The sequence below is a fragment of the Chelonus insularis genome, unplaced genomic scaffold (genome assembly GCF_013357705.1).
Source record: "Chelonus insularis isolate UGA/USDA-ARS -01 unplaced genomic scaffold, ASM1335770v1 contig_124_pilon, whole genome shotgun sequence".
In the NCBI taxonomy this organism is placed as follows: Eukaryota; Metazoa; Arthropoda; class Insecta; order Hymenoptera; family Braconidae; genus Chelonus; species Chelonus insularis.
This window is the reverse complement of record NW_023276365.1, coordinates 354,990-376,240: the sequence shown is the minus strand read 5'-3', so window position 1 is coordinate 376,240 and position 21,251 is coordinate 354,990. Positions and strand designations below refer to the sequence as shown.

General features: G+C 28.3%; 3 protein-coding genes and 1 long non-coding RNA gene across 5 annotated transcripts in view; 2 read left to right on the top strand and 2 right to left on the bottom strand.

Annotated features, from left to right (window-relative positions):
* Positions 1-4,153, top strand: part of LOC118067109 (octopamine receptor beta-2R-like) — a 54,805-nt gene extending 50,652 nt beyond the window's left edge. Inside the window, exons 2-3 of the mRNA XM_035083681.1 lie at positions 1,991-3,462; positions 3,790-4,153. Coding sequence (XP_034939572.1) covers positions 2,255-3,462; positions 3,790-3,880 — 1,299 coding nt within the window. The 5' untranslated portion in view covers positions 1,991-2,254 and the 3' untranslated portion in view covers positions 3,881-4,153. The remainder of the gene's footprint in view (positions 1-1,990; positions 3,463-3,789) is intronic.
* An 8,425-nt stretch (positions 4,154-12,578) lies between these two features.
* Positions 12,579-15,407, top strand: LOC118067162 (WD repeat-containing protein 34-like). Of its 2 annotated transcripts, XM_035083775.1 has the most exons (10): positions 12,579-13,090; positions 13,158-13,241; positions 13,325-13,409; positions 13,524-13,745; positions 13,872-14,106; positions 14,176-14,374; positions 14,448-14,647; positions 14,721-14,863; positions 14,936-15,135; positions 15,215-15,407. In XM_035083775.1, the coding sequence occupies exons 2-10, from the start codon at positions 13,183-13,185 to the stop codon at positions 15,291-15,293; spliced, it is 1,422 nt and encodes a 473-aa protein (XP_034939666.1). In that variant the 5' UTR covers positions 12,579-13,090; positions 13,158-13,182; the 3' UTR covers positions 15,294-15,407. The 2 variants fall into 2 exon arrangements, with proteins under 2 accessions (XP_034939666.1, XP_034939658.1); XM_035083767.1 differs by having other exon boundaries at positions 12,579-13,241.
* Positions 15,183-20,054, bottom strand: LOC118067177 (uncharacterized). Its single transcript, XR_004690331.1, has 2 exons — positions 15,654-20,054; positions 15,183-15,544 (listed from the first exon to the last, which is right to left on the bottom strand). It is a non-coding gene; the product is annotated as an uncharacterized lncRNA (long non-coding RNA).
* Positions 20,055-20,058: 4 nt separating this feature from the next.
* On the bottom strand, positions 20,059-20,451 carry LOC118067087 (proline-rich nuclear receptor coactivator 2-like). Its single transcript, XM_035083643.1, has one exon. It carries the CDS (start codon positions 20,449-20,451, stop codon positions 20,059-20,061), a length of 393 nt encoding a protein of 130 aa, XP_034939534.1.
* Positions 20,452-21,251: the final 800 nt, after the last annotated feature.

The following is a 21,251-nucleotide window of genomic DNA, read 5'->3' as shown; positions in this document are numbered from 1 at the left end:
TGTTATTCTCCAGCAATCCATTCAACTATCTCCAACCTAATATCTACACAGTCATCATTATTATCTCCATAATTTACATTCCCAATACCCAATTACACCTAGTATTTAACCACAGTCAATTTAAATCCAAAACATTAGTACAATTAAACTGCTCATAAATCTGTTTATAAGTCTTTTAGTATTTCCGTCAGTATTTTTAGCAACATGTCAAAATGCCTGAGTGTAATTCTAAGCATGAAATAGGTATAACGGAAGCAATAAATATAAATATACATATTATACCATCATCCATAAGTATTAGAATGAACAAGCAACATCGTTGTGATAAAAATAATCAATTTATTTTCCACTGTCCAGTGTTTTTGCTTGACAGCATCAGTTATCCATTGGCATCATCAAAGAGTCTAGAGAAAGCAAAAACTTTTGGTGACAAAATATCGTGAGAATAATACTAAAGGACATCAAAATGCTTGAGAGTATTTGATAAAGAGAAATTTTTGAAAGCTCTTTAAAGTTTTGTTACAAGTCGAACTTGTGATGAAGTGCTTATTATAGACTTACATCAACAGTAAAAGATGAAAAGCCCTGGAGACTATTAATCTTAAGACTTGAACCATGAGAAGAGAAGCTGTTGGCGGCTGAGACACCCTCCGTATTATCTCTCTTTTCCTCACTCACTCATCTTCTTCTTTCTCGCGGACTATGTATAAGTGATATACGAAAAGCTTCATGGAGCTGAGAGTCACGAAACTCCATTATTTATGATGATATTACCAACGATCTAGAGTATTAATAAATAAGTTGGACAGAAATGTATAAATGTCTAGTGTTTCTGTTGTGTTTTTTTTTACGTTGAATTTTTTTTTTCACACACGTATATTCGTAGTATCAAGTGATTATTATCATTTTCATGCCGGAATTTTTATCTCTTGTATTATAATTGACTTTTCTACTTCACTCGCTTTATTATTTGCTCGATCAAATAATTTTTTATTAAAATTAAATTTATCTTGTTTTTAATTAAATTTAACAATGAAAAATTAAGTTAAAATAAAAATTATTCCAAAACATTAGCATTGTTTTTAATAACAATTATGTATATTTTTGTATAATAAATTTATTTTGAATAAAATTCATTTTATCAATAAAGTTTGGATTTTTAAAAACGAAAATCTGTAGGTAAAGTTTAAAATTTGCAATTAAAATAAAAAAATATATTTATTTATAATAGTGATAATTAAAAAAAAAAGCATGTAAAATAATTGAGCAATGAATATCTTTCTCTTAATTACGAAATAGAAAAATGATAAAAATGTTCATTATCATTATCATACTCAGTCATTAACTGCCTTGACACTGATCTTGAATGCAAATTGTTTTACCCTTGAAGGCATTTTAACCTCTAGAGAATTAATATATTCCAAACAAAAACTAGAACATATTTAATAATATCAATTAATAAGAAAATAAATAATTCATCAACTCTTTATCAATTACATGGACTAATTAGTAAGAGCATAAAAATGGATAATTAATCTTTTATCACAACGGTCAATATTTAATTCATATTCACTGGTGTATTAGCGAGGTCGAGTGTAAAAATTCCATTGTGCATTTTTCTTTTTTGCGGTCCTCAACGTGGCGATGCAAACTGTGACATCAGTCAACTGAATGTTACCCACAGGATAATTGACCTAAATAAAACAGCAAAAATAGAGATTCATAAATTATGTCTTCTCTTTACTCTCACGTGATGAGAGTGGTATCACGTGTGAATGTATGTGTATGCTTTTGAAGTTTCTATGTATATCTTTTCTGTCCAAGGTTAATCTCTTTTGTAACTGTTGGTCACATTTATCTCGGTCCACTCGGTAGTTTTTTAAATTTACAATGAATATAAACAAGTCAATTTTTCTCCAACAATATTATCCATTATTATTTTTATGATGCTCTAAACTCAATAATAATATATTCATTATTTTTATTTCAGATCAAAGCAAAACAAAGCCTTGACGAATGTGACAGGAAGATTAAACGAAAAGCTGACGTGAATCTGGCAAGTGTTACCGATCAGTCGCATCATTGGTGCGTCAAGCGTCATCTCATCAAGAAGGATGAAGGCCAGTCTGATACGAAAACTCGTTGGTACATCAGTCACTTAATCGAGCATTGTGTAAAAAAAGCCGAGAACAAGCAGAAGAAAGCTCGTGTCATCATTCTCGTCGCCGTCGTCGTCGTCTCTGGTGAGTCGAGGATGGCGACGACGTCGGATCCGTCAGATGCCTCGTCACTGGATACTAAATCTCTGACAGAGCTTTACATCCCAACTGACGAGTTGTACAATGAAACTAATTCCAGTTACATTGCACCAGATTTGTCAGTTGCATTCACCAAGGGTTGTTTCCTTGGTTTCATCATAATTGCTGCAGTATTTGGCAACTTACTAGTTATAGTATCAGTCATGCGTCACAGAAAATTGAGAATAATCACCAACTATTTTGTGGTATCATTAGCATTCGCTGATATGTTGGTAGCAATGTTCGCTATGACATTTAATCTGAGTGTTCAAGTAACAGGTCGTTGGTTATTTGGTTATTTCATGTGTGATGTCTGGAATTCTCTGGATGTTTACTTCAGCACAAGCTCCATCCTACATCTGATGTGTATCTCAGTCGATCGTTACTATGCAATTGTTACACCACTCAAATACCCCATCAACATGACGAAGAAAGTAGTAGCATGTATGCTATTAGCATGTTGGATATCACCGGCTGTTATATCATTCGTTCCTATATTTAATGGGTGGTATACGACCAGTGATAATAACGAGTATCGTCATATGCATCCAGAAATCTGCGAGTTCAAAGTGAACGGAGGATATGCATTATTATCATCCAGTATATCTTTCTGGATACCATGCACAATAATGGCGCTCACATATTTTGCTATATTCAAAGAAGCTAACAAGCAAGAGAAACAAATGCACAGTCGAATGGGCAATGCAATGCTTCTAAGTCATAGGCCAAGTCGAGATTTAAATAATTTGAATGGTGAATTAAACAGTGGTGGCTCATCAAAAACACTTACGCTCAATGAACTAAATACAGATCACTTGCATACACCAACCAAAGATAAAAATTTGATCAAAATGAAAAGAGAACATAAGGCTGCCCGAACCCTTGGTATCATCATGGGCACATTTATGCTTTGCTGGTTACCATTTTTCCTCTGGTATGTGATAACTAGTCTTTGTGGTAAACGTTGTGCCTGTCCAGATATTGTCGTCTCTATTGTCTTCTGGATTGGCTACACTAACTCAGCTCTTAATCCACTCATTTACGCTTACTTCAACCGAGACTTTCGGGAAGCCTTCAAGAACACACTCCAATGTGCGTTTTGCTCTCTCTGTAGAAGAGAGCCTTTTGACCTCGAGACTTTGGACATTCGCCGACCGTCCTTGAGGTATGTTTTAGGATTCTTCAGGATCAACCTTTCAACTTGCTAAGTAAAATAAATTTTGTTTTAATACAAAACAGGATCCTTTTGTTTTGATAACTCCATCAAAAGAATCATCAATGAATGAGCATTTTTGCTGATGCAGACAATCAAAAATATTTTTTACTATCGTTTAAAATTATCTCTCTGCTATTATTCTACTAAAAATTATTTTTATACTCTTTAGATTTAAAATTAAATGCTTGATAGAGATTTAAAAAAAAAAATTGATTGCACAATAATAAAAAGAAAATAATCTACTATTTTTGACAATCAATATTTTTCCTGTCCTAGGTATGATGATCGCACGAAAAGTATGTACTCGGAGACCTACATAAAACACAACGACCGAAGGAGATCAAGTGAATACGGAAGTAGTCTCTGAAACGAAACCAAATTTAGATTTTAATTATAAATTATTATTGCCGTGCAATAATTCCTTATGATATTATTTTTCTAATCCTAGTAATATTTATAAATATTTTTTTTGTTATGTCAAATGTTTTTTTATTTTATTTATCACTGTTAATAACTACTCAATTTATTACAATATACTCTCTATACCTTCATCGAAGGTTCATTATTTATTTATTTATATTATTAAAAAAATTGTTAATTAATTTTTTCGTAGTTAAAATTTATACAAATATTTATTAAAAACCAGAACAAAATCATACTTTATTACTGTTAAATAAATTTAATATTTATTCGTAATAAAATTTTTTATATATTTGTTATTTGAGTTTTAGAATTTAATAGAACAATAATAAATTTAAAAAAAATGTATATCTTTCATCAAAGTCTTATATATATATATAAAACAAAAAACATAATTAAATATCCAAAAGATAAACTTTGTATTAAAAACTCAATTCTTATTATATTGTGAGTATTATATTTAATTATAATAAATAAATAATAACTGTCCAAGGCAATATGGAACGTGTGCTCAAGAGCTAAGCCATCATCGTTCATAATGAGAACGGAATTTATAATAATTACGTACGATCAAATAAAAAAAAAAAATGTACATAAATATATTTATGAAAAATAATGGGAATATTTGAACAAAAAAAAATTAAGTTCCCTTGGAACGAGACTGGCCTGATATATTTATACTGCAGTAACTCGAAAGGAAATAGAAAAAAATGCTAAACGCTGTCATTTTTAATTATATTTAATTTAAGTAGTATGTGTGGTCATTCAAGCAAGTATGTATCAAGATTACATATGAATGTATGCGTATGTGTATGTATATAAAAGCAACAAAAAGAAGTGGAAGTACATAATTGCAGTACTGAGTATAACGATGCAATAATACATTTACATTCACGTGGGAAGACATTTATTTGGTGATATGATGAATCCCTCTCTTCTACCGTATGTTGCAAGAAATGAATTTTGAAACCCAACGGCTGTAGTTAATTAAACTTTCGCCATCAACTGTACCAAGTGTCCATGCATATTCGTCAACTACTTCCACGGCTTCCGCGACAACTGATTATTACACATGTTGCCAAAATTTCATTTGTCAACGTGCCAAAAAATGCACGCCAATGTTACCTAAACTTTCGTGTTACTACGGTTTATTAAATTATTAAATACGGAGAAAAGAGAGATTGTGTATGATTGATTGGTCATAAACATTTGTAAATAATAGTGTAAATATAATACATTATCGTACAAATATGAGTATAAATGTTCATTAGTCATGTACCATTTAAAAAAAAGTCAGACATAAAATGATCAAGTTTATTAAAAGGATTATTTATTTAAACAAATTAATTTGTTTTATTATTTTTATTATTAAATGTCACGATATTTATCAACTCATATCAACACTCAAAGAAAAATCCATCATAATGTCTATGAATTTTTTATTTTTTTTTAATATGATTAATTAGCATTTTTCTCATTTTGCGTGCGTATAAACAATCAAATGCAATATCAAAGATATCTCGCTATTCTGAATTTGCTTGAGACATTTATTAATCGTTTACTATAAACGATTAATGTGTTATTTACTCAACCGTGTTTAAGTGTGTATAGGTGTCTTCTGGATTAATATATATTTATTATCATGACAGTAAATAATGAATAGGAAATAAAATAACAATAAATTAAATAATTAAACGAAAAAAAGTATATGTGTATAAGATACGCTGGATAAAAGTATTTTTCACCAAATCAAATTTTTAGAATTGAAGAAAATAAAGAAAATCATTCATTCTGAAAACTCTTAATAAACTAATATATGTGATAAAACATAAGTAATTTTAATAAATAAATTTAAGGCTCGTAATAAATAAAATCTTGCTCGATAAATGAAAGCAAATAAATAAAATATTCAATACGAATATGTTATGTTTTTGATGGCATTATTCTGTCTAGATGAATTAATTTTAAATTTTAAAAATGATTACTTTGAAAACAATGATCAACTTGTCTCATATAGTTTTCAAAGGTCTGAGATTTTATGAGAAAATATTAGCTCATAACAGTGAACTTGCGAAAGAATACAGAGAAAAGTAATAAAAAAAAATCAATAAACCAAGAGAATCTGGTAAGTCTTAGATACTTATGACTTAAACCGTTTATTTAGAAAGCACTTTGTCCGATAGCCATGTCGAGTGTTTAACAATCCATCACCAATATGCTACAAAAGGTCATTAAATGTGCTCAAGTCCTTTGATATACTTAAACTCGCGAATCCTGTTAATAATCATTTAACTTTCAAGTGGTTTTTTTAATTAGCTCAGTTATGTGGATTTTTTTTACTGAATTTAATTTCTAAAATGCAAAAAAAACTTTTCTAATTACAATGTTATTTTATTGAATATTAATAAATATAATTAATGTTGAAATTTTAATGTATAATTATTTAAAAAAAACAGAGTTTAAATTTTAGTTATTCTTAATTATAGATGAACTTCTTAAAGAGTCATCAATGAAATACACATTTTTTAGTCCAATTAATATCTTAATTTATATTTTAGACAATTATATATATATATATATATATATATATGGTGAATAGATTAACAGATGGAAATTATCCAAAAGATAACCAAATACTAAACTCTTTTAACATGAATCAATTTTATATACATAATAATTTATAACCACCAAGTCCATCTTTTAATCTTAATTATCCATTTCTTGGTATATTTACTCTATTCATAATATTTGTGCTCTTTCTTAAAACAAACCTATTTATATTGAAAAAAAATGGCTAATTAATATTTGTATAAAAATTATTGATTGGATGATTAAAAAATGAATCATGCAAAAATCCACCGAATAAAAGCTAATATAAATAAATTCCACCATCCTATAAAAAAAAAAAAAGGACAAATCAAAAACTCACTTGAAATAAAATCAAACTATCATTCCATTGAAATCTGAACCACAATGTGGTTCTATCGATTAAGATTAGTTACAGAAAGGTATCTCGTTAATTTCCCTCGCCCTCTATCCTCGTACGAGAAGGTACCAGCTGGAGTTTTACCTGCATGCCAGTACTGCACGCGAATTAGTGGTTTGCACGAGATGCCTCATACCAAAGAAATAAAAAAATTATTCCGACCTTCTCCCTTCTCGGACACTCTATAAGCTATCATATGAGGGAGTAGGAAAATTTACGTCCTTCATCATAACCAATGTACACAAGTTCACGAATAAAAAGCCTATGCGCCAAAGAAAGTTTTCGAGAAGTCTGCTCTACTATTGTGGTTTCTAGAGTTACAATAAAACTGAATCAATAGGAAGAGAGAACGAATATATGCCAGAGAAAAAGACCAAGTCAAAGCTGAGAACAGGAAACTTTCCAACTTATCTTCACCTGCCATTTATTAAACATCAATTTTATGCAGACTTTAATATAATTCAAGCAATAAGTATCATCAACAAATAAATTACAAGAATGAAATGATAAGTTACAGTCTTATCAATACCAATAAATACTTGAATTTATTATGAACGAATCATGATTAATTTTATTCACATCAATAAAGCTTTTTCCTAGATGATGAATAACAGCACAGATTAATTCATCAGCCTGTAAACCAACTGACATTCCTTTAATTATCAGTTAATCATAACTGTTATAAATTTGTCTAATTATGTAATATTTGGAAACATCAAATGTTTCGTAATTGGGATATGTAAATATTTATCATAGATATGATTATAGCAACGAAATGTGGCTACATGTACTATTCCCTTTAACATCCCTTACACCAATATGCTATCTGTCGTAATGCTGCCATTACATATCTGTTCATATAGAAATTCCACTATTTCTCATTATACATACGTATATATTATATATGTGTAACTTAATTCTGTATATACAATCATCGAATGAGAATGTAGGCATGGAAGGCAGTGGAGCTTCAATACTATCTAATTGCATATACATACAGTCCAAATAATTTGAATTTGTAAAATTGAGTCAACAATGAATACACAATCTAATCAGAAATTCCAATAATTTTATATTTTATTTATTTATTTATTTGTCACTTTTTTTTTTTTTTTTTAATTTTATTTGAAATTTTACATTTTTGTTGGAGACCACATGTTATTTCTACGAATCAGTAAATGAGTGGACAAGTGATTTTTTTAAGCATGCAATATTGTCGTGAGCTATGAAAAATAAGTATATTGGTAATTACCACGTTGCAGTTGACCTTTTACAACACGTAATCCTTACACATATATAATATGAATTTTCAATGTCATGAAAAAAAAATCAGATTATACATGACATGAAAGTGAACATATGAAAGTACTTGAAAAAAAAAAAATTATTTAAATTATCTTTTTAACACATAAATATGTAATAAATCATTCAGTTAAATCAAAATTTCATTGATTGTTATTTATTTTTTTTTTTATCTTCAATTTTACCTTCAATAATACTTATGTCATTTTCATTTAAAAAGCTTCACTTTGATTTGTGGATTTTTTTCTATTGAAAGATTGAATAAAAGGTTTCTTTTTTACAAATAAGATTACTATAATAACCTTGTAGCTTCATGGAGTTGAATAATTGTGTGATCAAAGAACAACTAGGGTAAACTAAACAATGATTGACATTATGAGGACAAATTTTGGCATCATCTTTGATACTTTAATTAATTATTCTTTCATTAAGTTTAAAATGCTATTTATTAGCAAAATTAATCCAAAAAATTCTGTATTATTAAAATAAAATAATTTGCCAATTATTCATATTACAATTAGTCAACAATAAAATTATGTCCATAAAAATAACTATTTATTGTTTTTAATATTCATTAAAGAATATAATATTTCTTCACTTTTTTATATTTAAAATGTAACTGATCAAATTCAAGTAAATTTTATTTAAATAAAAAAAATAGACAATCACAATGCGATTAAGGTCGAGCAGATTACGAGCCTTTATTGACGGCACGAAATAATTTTACCGTTAAAATAAATCATAGATGATAATTTATATGTACATCTATATATGACAAAGAAACTATATATGAATATAATTGCAGTGGGGAAATCAATTAACGCATACTATACGCAATAAAAAAAGACTAATAAAATTTAAATGTCCTGTAAATAATGAATGTATAATAATGATAATTAATTTTAAAAAAATCACATCACTGTAAAGTCATATCTCATCTTACTATACAATAACTCATAATAATTTATAATTTAAATGTAAAATTTTATGTTAATTTATTTGTTATAATTGATTTAAGAAAGAGTAAATTTTCCGAATAAAATTCTTTTTCTGAAAAAAAAATGACTAATCTTCTTACTTCTAATTATGCAACACATAGTTATAATCCTAAAAGCTATATAAGTCATATCTCATACCCACTGTAATTTTTATTAGAAAATTTATCATATAATTCTTCTAAATAATATCACGTTAATTTTCCATTTATTTTTAAAAGTTCATTGATTTGTTAACCATATTTTCAACTGATAAAAATTTACATTTAGCTTTCTTTATATTAGTATTCATGTCAATAACAACAAATTGATAAATATTATTCTTTTAAGATATTGAAAATATTTGATCCCCTAATTCCATCATCAATCTTTTTTTTAAAATGATTACTCAGTTTTACAAAAAATCCCTTTTAAAAATGTAAGCTATCAAAAAAATTACTCTCTGTATCAAACATTAATAAAAGCTTTTATAACTCCATTAATTCATTTCAACGTTCGACGATTTCATGATTGAAAAGTCTTAGCAGAAGCAAAAAAGAACTTCCCCCATCATTTTTCATTTCTACCTTCTTATTTTTTGCATTATTCTGACAAGTGGATAATATCTGACAGTGCAGACTACTCAAAATCAAACCAGAGATATAATTTTGGCCCCAGGGGTAGTATACATGTCACCAAACGAGGGCTTAGAATGACCTGATCCTGCTAAGAGCCAGAGGGAGTGAGAAAACTGTAGTAAGGTGGTTGCGCATTGCAGCAACCCCAATAGTACAAACACTGACTCACACTTCACTTTGCTTACCTCCTCTGCCTCGTCCTTATTCTTTACTCATACACATACCACATATAACGCAGTCGTTATAAAGTGGCCCTGACGCAAGCCTGCAGTTACATGCTTGCACGACTTGTACTTCATATCTCCACATAAGTGTCCGTAAAGTAAATATTTTTCACGAACAATTAGCATTGAAACACGTGCTCATATTCTGATCATCAAGGAATTGATTCATCCAAGGATATCCCTTGGTATTGAATAAAATTTTTCTCAAAAACTTGCAATTAAAAAATTGAGACAAAAAACTCATTTGAATAAACTTCTAACTTTAAGATGTGACCTTGACCGACACTGATTTGAAAAATAGATTGAGTTCATGCAATACTCTTAAAATTGATATCTTTACATAGTAACGTGGTTTTTTGCACCTTGAAAACTGTAAAAGCCAAGAAAAAACACCTCAACTCTATCATCAACACTGAAAGTGTCAATTTTATCATAATCGACATGTAAGAAAAATTGTAAAACTAAATTGAAAAGATAAAATAAATTAATTTAATTATTTTTAAAAAAATGTAAAAAATAGTTAGAGTAGTAGTGGATGATGATAGCTTATTGGCAAGGAATAATGCAATAGTTGATAAAAATCTAATCCCTAGCATACTACATTCGAGATTGAATAATCATCAAGTCCTCCTCTACCAATACTATGATGATCTGTATAAATGCTTTAATATTTCTGACGTGTACATATTCAACATGAGTACTTCCTTCCAATCCTACAGAACACTTATTTTTTTAAGTCATGATTCAAGCAGGATATCCAAGCCACAAGCCTCATTTCTCATCAAAACAAATTAGAAATGAAATCAGAGAAGACAGCTTTGATTTCCCAAGTTTGATTTACTATTCCAATTGCTAAATGATGTAAAACCAATTTAAGGAAGACAAAACACCTTAAGAGGTATCAAACTCTCCAGAGAAATTATTCAGGAATAAACCACTAAGTTTGTATTCATAAATCTGACCTTTTTCTTGATAACTATCTAGATTTGTATTCAATGTAGAGCTTGGTTTTGCTTGCTTCAAATTGTTTCATTCATATTAGAAATATAATATAATAAAAGATCATCCAATCAATCCATGATACCAGAGTACCAGATGGTGATCAAACATCAATACATTTATTCTTAAGATGTGCATCAACCAACATCAATTCTATTTATTTGGATTCAATGAAGACAGATGTGCTGTTAGAGGTATACGTAATGGCTTTGAATTCATGTAATCTTGAAGAGAAAATTTGCCAGAAAATTCATGGTTTCGAGATACATCAACCAGCTATTTATGATGTATAAGCTCAAAAGCTTGATAGACAAAAGAATTTTCAGCTAGAAGCCAATTTCAATCTTAGTTGAACCGTAAATTATGATGTAGATATTTAATTAGTAATTAGAAAGTTAAATAGAGCAGAATTAAATGATGAAAAATTACTCTAAAATTATGATCTTTAGAAATATGATTACAATAAAAAAAACTGATTTAATCAGATTTATATAGTAAGTTTATTATTTGGAGTTCTAATTAAAGTAACGTTTCAAACATTGAACTTTGATCAACAGTTCCCCTATTAGAACCTGAAAGCCCTTGGCGAGACACGTATCTGTGCAACAATAAATTACTTAGATTAGTGTCTCAAACCGATACGATCATTTTTTATAGCTACTGAATAATAAAGTCTTACTATTTACTTATAAAATGTTACAATAATTCTTTCAAATTTTTTATTTATGAGAAACAGATTATAAATAGGAAATTTCAGAAGATAAATTTTATAAAGAGTGAATAACTCTAAAGACAGCAAAATAGTTGAAAAATTTTTTGATTATCCAACACATCAATAAATTAGTTATAGTTTATCAATCGTATTGTTGATAATTACTATAAAAAAAATGTTTTGTAACCATACAACACTACTGAACCAACAATGCAATCTCTAATTAATTCTTAGGTTGTTTCAGAACATTTATCCATGATTATTAGAGTAAAAATGAAATCTATTTTGACTTACCTATTTTTCGGCAAAAGGGGAAGAAAATATCCTAGGTAATTGGTGCAATTAATTTCTGTTATAAATTCAATGTAAACAACAGTTCTTCATAATTCGATTATGATTTTCTAAGTTGTGTGTATTTGAAGTATTTCAATGTTGAGATAAAATACTTTTATTTAAAAGAATAAATAACATGTTTATAGTCACTGATTTATAAAGTACAGGTCATAAACTATTTTCAAGTTGTCTTTATTAATCAAATTCATAAAAACATTGATACTTGTTACATTTCTGTCCATTTTACTTATGCGCCATTGAAGTGTATCTTAGCTATCGACTGTGCATCATTCTGGAATCGTAGGTATATTACCGGCAAAGTAATTTTCGTAAGTCGGTAAAAGCTATTATTTTTCTACAGTCGGTAAACGCCCAAATACCTTCTGATTTTCATGAAATCTTTTCCTGAAATTGCACAAAAATTTGCAAAGACTCAAGAAAGACCTCTTGTATGATCATGTGACCCGGATATGAAATAAAATTTTTCGAGAAACAAGTGATACAAAAGGTCGTTTATTACACTGTAGGTTGATATAATAAATCGATACTCTAAAAAAAAAGAATCGATTGAAACGTTTGTAACGATCGTTATACTTGTGATAATACTTGTTTTAGTATTAATAAAATAACTTTTTTTATAAAATAAATAATAAATAAATGGAAGTTTTTATATTATAATTGAATTAAAAGCGTAAAATGTTTAAAATATGTATAAAATGTTGTTTCGATACAATGACATTTGTTTGAACAAATTAGAATGTTACAAATGTTTAAATTCAATAAATTTGATATCTAAATTGTTTAAAAATTATCAAAAAACATCCAAACATAATTATTGCTTTTGAAAACCATTTGTTTTGTCGACTGCTATGATGTTATCGACTCTCGTTTCTACTCACCTCTATGAATTTTTACATGGTTAAGTTTACTCAGTCGTCAGTTGCAACAGGAACGGTATCCAAACAAACGCTCCAATAATCATAACCAAGGTAACGCTAGAAAAACTCTACCAGGAAACCCATAAATTAATCAATTTAATCCAATTTTTTCATGAAGAATATCAATCTGCTAGCCACCAATTATGTTTAGTAACAAATCTTTTGAAACAATCAGTTTTACATCAGCTGTCACAACAGAAGCGTAAGTGAACTCAAAAGAAATAATTCATTATTCATAAACTTCATGTATTATTTATAAATATTTTTTATCGACGACAACTTTAGATCTTCTACATCTGAAAGAGTGCAAACAGATGAGGTCAACTTTAAGGATGTGAACGTTCAAACATTGGAGCACAAAGATGCTCAGGTATAAAACAAATTGATACCTTCTTTCTAAAGTTTATAATCACTAGGGTTAACTTGATCCTACTGTATTAAGAATTTTAAGAACTAAATGATCTGTCAGTATCATGTATTTTAGACCCAGATTAGTTCAGATGAAATGGAGAAACCTGCAATAGATTATGATAAGTTAGCAGCATTTCTCAGAAGGGTCACACCAGGTGTATTGGAGTCATTGGATGAGATTTATGACAACAATGCGATTGACGAGTATGAATCTGTAGTTCATAAAGATTCAGTACCACCTGTTAAGCAGCTGACCAGATTTTCAACAATAGAACAGTCAGAAACTAAAAGTCAGGTAAAGCTCATTATTCAAATTTCGAAGGAATTGAAAATTTACCTTACTTACTTACTATAACCTTTTTTGTAGTATTTGAATATTATAATAGAACTAATGTAGTGATAAAATCTCTTTATTAAACAGAAAAAAATAAGTGCATTGAAATGGAGTAAGAATGGAGGAACATTTGCAGTTGCTTACAGTGCATACATCCATGAAACTTGGTGTAATCATCAATCACTCATCGAATTCTATGAATTTACGAGGCATGATAAAATATTAGAAAAGCCTATTAAAAGCTATGAGACGAATGCATGTGTTACGTGTTTAGCTTATCATCCCGTTGAACCTTCAATATTAGCAGCAGGACTGTACAGTGGTAATTATTTATTTTAAAGTCAATTTTTTTACAAAAAGACTTGGGAAATTGATTGATGAAACCCAATAGGTGATGTTGTCTATTGGAATCTTATTGAAAGTGATATAACTCCTGTCCAAGTTTGTACTCATGGAGATGTCGTCACATCAGTAACTTGGAGACCAAAAACTATGAGGGAACCTCCTTTATTGATATCTTCTAGTTCTGATGGTTATATTCTCTTTCACAGGATGATTGAAAATTATACTGATTCAACACTCGATAAAAGGTATTTAAATAGTAATATTTCAATAATTAAATATGCAGTGAATTTTTTAATCGTGTGTATAATTATACTTTAGGTTTAAAATAGTTAAGGAATATAATCCAGCAGAAAACAGTCGTCCACCAAGTGCTGGAGGACGTCAAGAACGAGCAACAGAACCTGGATTATATATTACATGCTTGGAACTTTGTTTAAAAAGTTTTGAAAATTTTATCGTTGGTACTTTGTGTGGAGGCTTATATAAATGCAGTATCAATGCTACCTCACCAATACAAGGTTACTATTCTTCAGATCAACTTCAATAATTAATAAAGTTAATTAGTTTTTATGAAAACATTTATTTTTACAGGCGATAAAACACTTATTGATCCAGTAATTTTTGAATATGAAAGATGTGATGGAAGTATTACTTGTATTAAAAGTTCATTAACATTAGATCTATTTGTTACGAGTAATACTTATAGAGAAATACATATTTATAAGTTAAATGAGGTAAGATATATTGCAAATAACTCCAATCATTGATTTTCTATACTTCCAAACTATAAAGTAATACTTTTTCAGGCGTCTCATATTCATATTATTCCAATGGAATACATGATAGTTGGATTGAAATGGTACATAGAAACACAAGACTTAATTTTAGCATATGGAGCTAATTCAACTATAAAATTCTTTCATGCTTCAAGTGGTATTGTTTATCCTGACTTAAAAATACAATCACAAAGCAGTGAAATCAATAACGTGGATCTTATATTAAAAAGGTACTAGACACATTTTATCTTTAAAAGAAAAAAATCGAATCCTCAAATATCTATAAATTCATTTTTATTTGTTGTTTAGAGACGCAATTGTTCTATCTGACATACATAGCAATATAGAAGTATGGAAAATACCAAAGGAAGTGTGCTTATCAGTCTAAAAACTTTAATGCTACAAGTATTTCAATCACATCAACTAAAAAGACTTATTTTCTATTTTCTTGGAATATTATAAAAATCATTGAAAATAAAATTTGTATAAATAGATAACAAAATATGCTTAAATTATTCTAGTATCATCATCTTCAACTGACTCCATGGAAAATCCAACAAAGTAATGAAGAAATATCCTTATGAACTCCTATTCTAAGAATACTGAAGTAAAGTCTTTCGCTCCATTGCAAATAAATATCTGAAACAAAATAAATTTAAATAATCATGTAATCGTAAAATACTTTAGATATACAGGTACCAGGTATAATGGATCGTATACATACCGAAGCTTTACGGATAATTTTTACCTGTACATAGTTATCCTTATATTTAGGAATGTAAAAGATGCGTGCATCCTACTGGTCCTCACAGCCGTTAATTATCACCTTGACAATAGCTCAGTCATAATCTCGTAAATCCCTCAAGGTTGCTTTCATAAAGTTAGGTATTGATCCCATGCTGAATTTCCGACAATTATCCTCAGTAAAGTAGATTCTACCTGTCTTCCATAAACTTCCGAAACAAAATGGAAGACATGCTAAAGTTTTATGTTGTATAGTCCTTAAAAGGACAGTTTTAGAGTTTTTTCTTGTTCTTAAAAGAACATTTTTAGAACTTGATAAAGTGTTCCACAGAGTGAACTATTTGCGGGCCCTGAAAAGGGCCCTAAAAATTATTGCCAATAAGAAAAAAAAAACGGGATACAATGTTTTGAACAATACAATTAAAAAGAATACAGTCAAATTAAATGAAATACAATGATAGACAATTTTTTCTGTAGTAAATTCGAGCCATTCAGAATTAAAAAATATTTTTTAAAATTGTTCCAATCGTTGTAATAATTCAGAAATAATTTTATGTTCCCGTTGTCAATTTTGTTTTTTGATATTCCACACCCAATTTCCATAATCACTGGTTACTTGAATACATATAATAAAAATAAAACAGAAATAACTATATTATTTTAACTGGCCCGTATTTATAATTTGGCGTATTTTAAAATTAATCTATTTGCTTGATAGCTAATGAAGATAAGGACGGTTTATAAATGCTTTGCACGTGAGTATGTGTTTTTCTTCTATGTTGTAAACTTCTCATCCAATTAGATGTTTAATTCTAATCCAATATAATTCGATTATTCCACTGTATTGTTGAATAATTCTATAATAATTTTCAAGTTTTTCTTCTGATTTATCCATTAAATAAAAACTCCAATATTTCGAAGTAAAAACAGCACCAGATTCTTCGGTTCGACGTTTATTAATTGCATTTTAATCTATGATTCGATTTCTTCCACATTTTTCTCTTCTTACTCCTCTTGAATTAAAAACGGGGGTTATTTCCAATACAAAGATTAAAGACCATCCTTTTGTTTCACATATGTGTAAAATAACAATTACAGATCCAGTCATTTTTGTTCAAATTGAATAAATATTGTTTTTTTTTGTATTTTTTGTTTTTTCAATGTTTTTCAGACTACGATCGCTCCTGCGAAATATTTATCACCTACAATTTACTGGTTTCCTTATTACACTTCTAATTGAATCAGTATATAATAATAAGAATAATAATCGTAATCATAATAATAATAATACGGAACGCTCAATAGAAAGCACTTGATTTTGTGTTGATGGTAGTTAATAACATAATTGTTACTTTCATATTTTTTATATTCATCTTTTCCTTCTTATCTTATGATCTCATGTTTCATTGATTTATTATCATTATATCTAAAATTAATTTTTTCTTTTATCACGCTATTGAACATTCCAATCATTCAGTGTTTCATTTCGAGCACATTTAAGTAAAATGATAACTATATAATGCGATTGATGTTAATTCTATTGGTACATTTTATTTGTTTTATCTCATAAGAAAACTCGTCATTAGAGCCATAAAAAATTTAGATTTTTTGCTAATTTTTTTTCCCTGATTACGTGACGATATTCACTTATATTTTGAAACCTATTATAGAGAAAATTCATGCACTATATAAATTTAAATCACCAAGATATTTATTTTTTTATTTTTAATAATCATAAATCGATTGACGAATTTTCAATTCAATCAAGAATATACACGATTGTTTCTGATTTTTTTTTTGTATTTTTTTTAAACATTTTATCAATCGTTGACTTGTAATATTCTTGTTGTTTTTGATTTAAATAACTATGTCTTTTTGTGCAGAAGACACAATTAGAAAAATAAATGTACACATTTTCGCATATTTCCCATAAACTGACTTGTTCATTTGAAAAATGTGAATAAATTAACATCTCTTTTATCTCTGTACACATTAAATTCCGTCTTAAAATATAATAAAATTAAAAAACATGAACTATTCTATACCACCAACCATTTTAGAAAAAAAAATTTTTTATCACGCAATTTAAAAAAAATTTTGTATTATCTAAAATTAAATTAATGCTGTACGTATTTGGTAATATTGATGAATTTTTTTTATAAATTTCATTTGCGCGAGTTCATTACATTCTTGTGAAGAACTGTGTGTCTCTTCATGTAATTATTCATTAGTCTCTTTAAATTGATACCTCGTTAAAAAATCTCATTAATGAATAATATACATTATGTATTACAATATATACATTTTATTTTTTTTTTTAATAACGGAAGAAACACACTGATCTTCAACGGAGAAAAATAAAATTTATTACTATGTACAATTCGCTTTTTTTACAATTTTTTTTTTTTGACAAAAAAAAACGAATTGTATGAATACCGTGAAATTCTTTATCGATCAAATTTTTAACATCTAAATAACTGTACTGTAATATAAAGAAAAATTATCACACCTTATCTTTCCATCCTAGTTATTTTCGCACATAAATCTTATAATTAAAAATTTTGGACTCATCCACAAGAACATATCAATCGCATCATGCCCATATTAATTTTTGTAAGTTGATTCGTGTTATTTTTTTTTCTATCGTACAAATAGAAAATCCTACTGGATTTGGTATTTTATTATAAAATTACATCTTTTTACTCACACATTGTATTGTCATTCAATTACATGTATTTTCCCATTAAATTAGAAATTACTAATTACTCATGTGTGTGTTATTAGATGTAATTATTTGATCATTGATTTTCTGTTATTTATTTTCATATTCATTCTTTGTTTTATAATCCACAAATCATTTTGCAATTGTACACGACATCAAATATGATTTATAGATTTATTTTATTCATTATATAATACTTGCACAACAGAATCACTCTACGTTTATTCGGAAAATTTAAAAAATAAAATGAACCCAGTGACAAAAATATAAGAAAAAAAAATTCTATAATTGCAACTGAATATCTTACGTTTACTTATAACAATTATTCCTCGAATGTTTATCGACAATTTATTTTAAAACAATTATACAGTACTTGAGTACTTTTAAATAAGTTATTTGTCATATTTATAACAATTTTTTTTTAACAAATTTGCAGAATAAATGGCCAAATTGATTGCCACAAAAAATATTTCTTTAATTAACATATTAATTAATCATATTCATATCGTACTATTCAATGTGGAATTTGTTATATCAATCAATCGTATAGATATGTAAATATTATACATCAATATGTGTATATTTAATTTGAGTTTTGAATAATCTGAATGATCCGTTAATAATCAATAGTACGTGTAGAATAATTTTATCATCACAGTTAACCTTGTTTTATTTTTATAAGTCAATTGATCCCCTCAATTTTCATACCATTAATTATAATTTTATATGTACTAAAATATTGAGGATTCAATTATGTAAATAATGTCAATAATTTTTATAATTATTTCAATGGCAATATCATAAAAAATTCAAATAATTTACTTAAATTTTGTTTAAATAACAGAATACAATGAGAAAAAAAATAATTCCTCTGTAAATTTTTCACTAAAATACATTTTGTGGCATTGATATATTAATTTACAGCATTCGAAGAAAAATTGATATACATAAAAAATAAAAGTATTATGACTATTATTATTGGCAAACTACGAATTTTAGTTTTCATGAGAAAATCAAGTTAGAAATAAAAATAGTATAAACTAATTGAACAATTTCATAGTCTTTGATGATTACTCTTCAGAGCATGAACAATATCAGTTTTTCATCTCATGTACGCGTTTCTGTATAAGTGTGTACATAATAATATTATCATCTAAATACATATCATTACAACTTTGTACACAACTTGGTAAAATCATCGATAAACTTTATGACATATATGTATTTGCGAATGACGTTTCGCTACATTGAAAAAATCCGATTATATCTCCTTTATATATCTCTTAATGCATAAGATATATTATCGTAAACAAAAGTATATTCTTTCACTCAATTGCTTTTCATTTTTTCTTTTTCCTCATGTGCTCATTTTTTCACTCATATTCAAAAATTTTCTGCATACAAATTATATACACCATCACATACATATCACACATAATTATTTGCACACTCACAGACTCGCTTCAATCTTTCTACATTGTCAATGACAAGACTCACAGTCACTGAAAGCGCTAGCGCCTTCTCACATTCAAAAGTTTCTCAGGCATAATTTTTAAAAATTTTTTAGTCAAAAAAATGAAGTTTATGAATATAGACAAGATGATTAATATAGGCTTTGATCAATATCACTTGCAGCTTCTTTATAATTAAAAATTACTTCAGTATTGAGTCCAACAATTTATGGATATCAAGCTTGAACATTAAGTATCATTTTCAAATGATTGGAAATCGCACAATAATTTTGAGATCGTTGACAGCTATTGATGAGTCTACTGGTCCAGTGACTTGGTGGTTTCGGTAAACTAGCTGGTGATGGTGGCTCCGAAAATTTAGCTCCCGCATAAAAACTATTTGTTGGACTACCGTTTCCTGAATAATCAGTTCTGAGTTGTCCGCTGTTTTTTCCACAGCCTGGACTACAACTCAGTCTTCCGGAATTATATTTTACTTGCCTACTATTACTGCTGAAGTATGTCGTTGATTTTATTGTACCATTTCGATACTGTGATCGTTTACCTCCCGTGTTAGGCGACCCCTGTCTCGCCACTTTATTGTTCATTTTCGGTGTCGAATTCGTCATGGTTGATAACTTTTTTTAAATTAGTATTTCAGTCCTTACACGTAAAATTTCCAGCTCTTCACAACCAGTGCCTAAGGAAAACATCAAACCGAAAAATTTTAAAATTAATATCCTGAACAAGAGTGAAAACAAAATAAGATTAAAACTCCAATAATCAACTTCAATTTAAAATCAGCGCGTATTAATTGATATAAATAAAAATATTTTTTCTTTAAATACGATAAGAGAGAAAGAGATAAAAAAACATGTAAATAACGGTTTGAATACATCTAGAAAGTCATTGTACTGAAGAATAATATATTGATTACTGAATGCTTTCACCTTGTTGTCAAAAGAATAAATAAGAATCATGGATATCTTACCTTCACAGAGTAAATTAAAAAAAACCAATGCGCTTGAGAGTCGTCTTTATGTCTCCAAATATACATGTAGACGCCTAACTGCGCAATAATCACACAATGTCGCAGATGGGAGGGGTATAAGCGACGCGATTAAACAAAGATACAAGTAAAAGATAGCAGATGTATAACTCTTATAGAGCAATGGGGCGATTTTCACCAAAGATCTTGTGTTTTTTGAGCTCTCACTATCTTCTCACTCTTATATATGATAAAATAAATGATGTCCAACAATTTATTATCACTTTTTACTGGATTATTATGTTACCGAAGATTGTATATATATTGTACGTTGCTGGAAGCCTTCGACTTATGTCGCAGTAGGTACATAACCCAGCTGGAGGTACACAAAATGGCCACCGCTTGGCTTGGCTTCTTTGTACTTTCTCCAACGGCAGATGC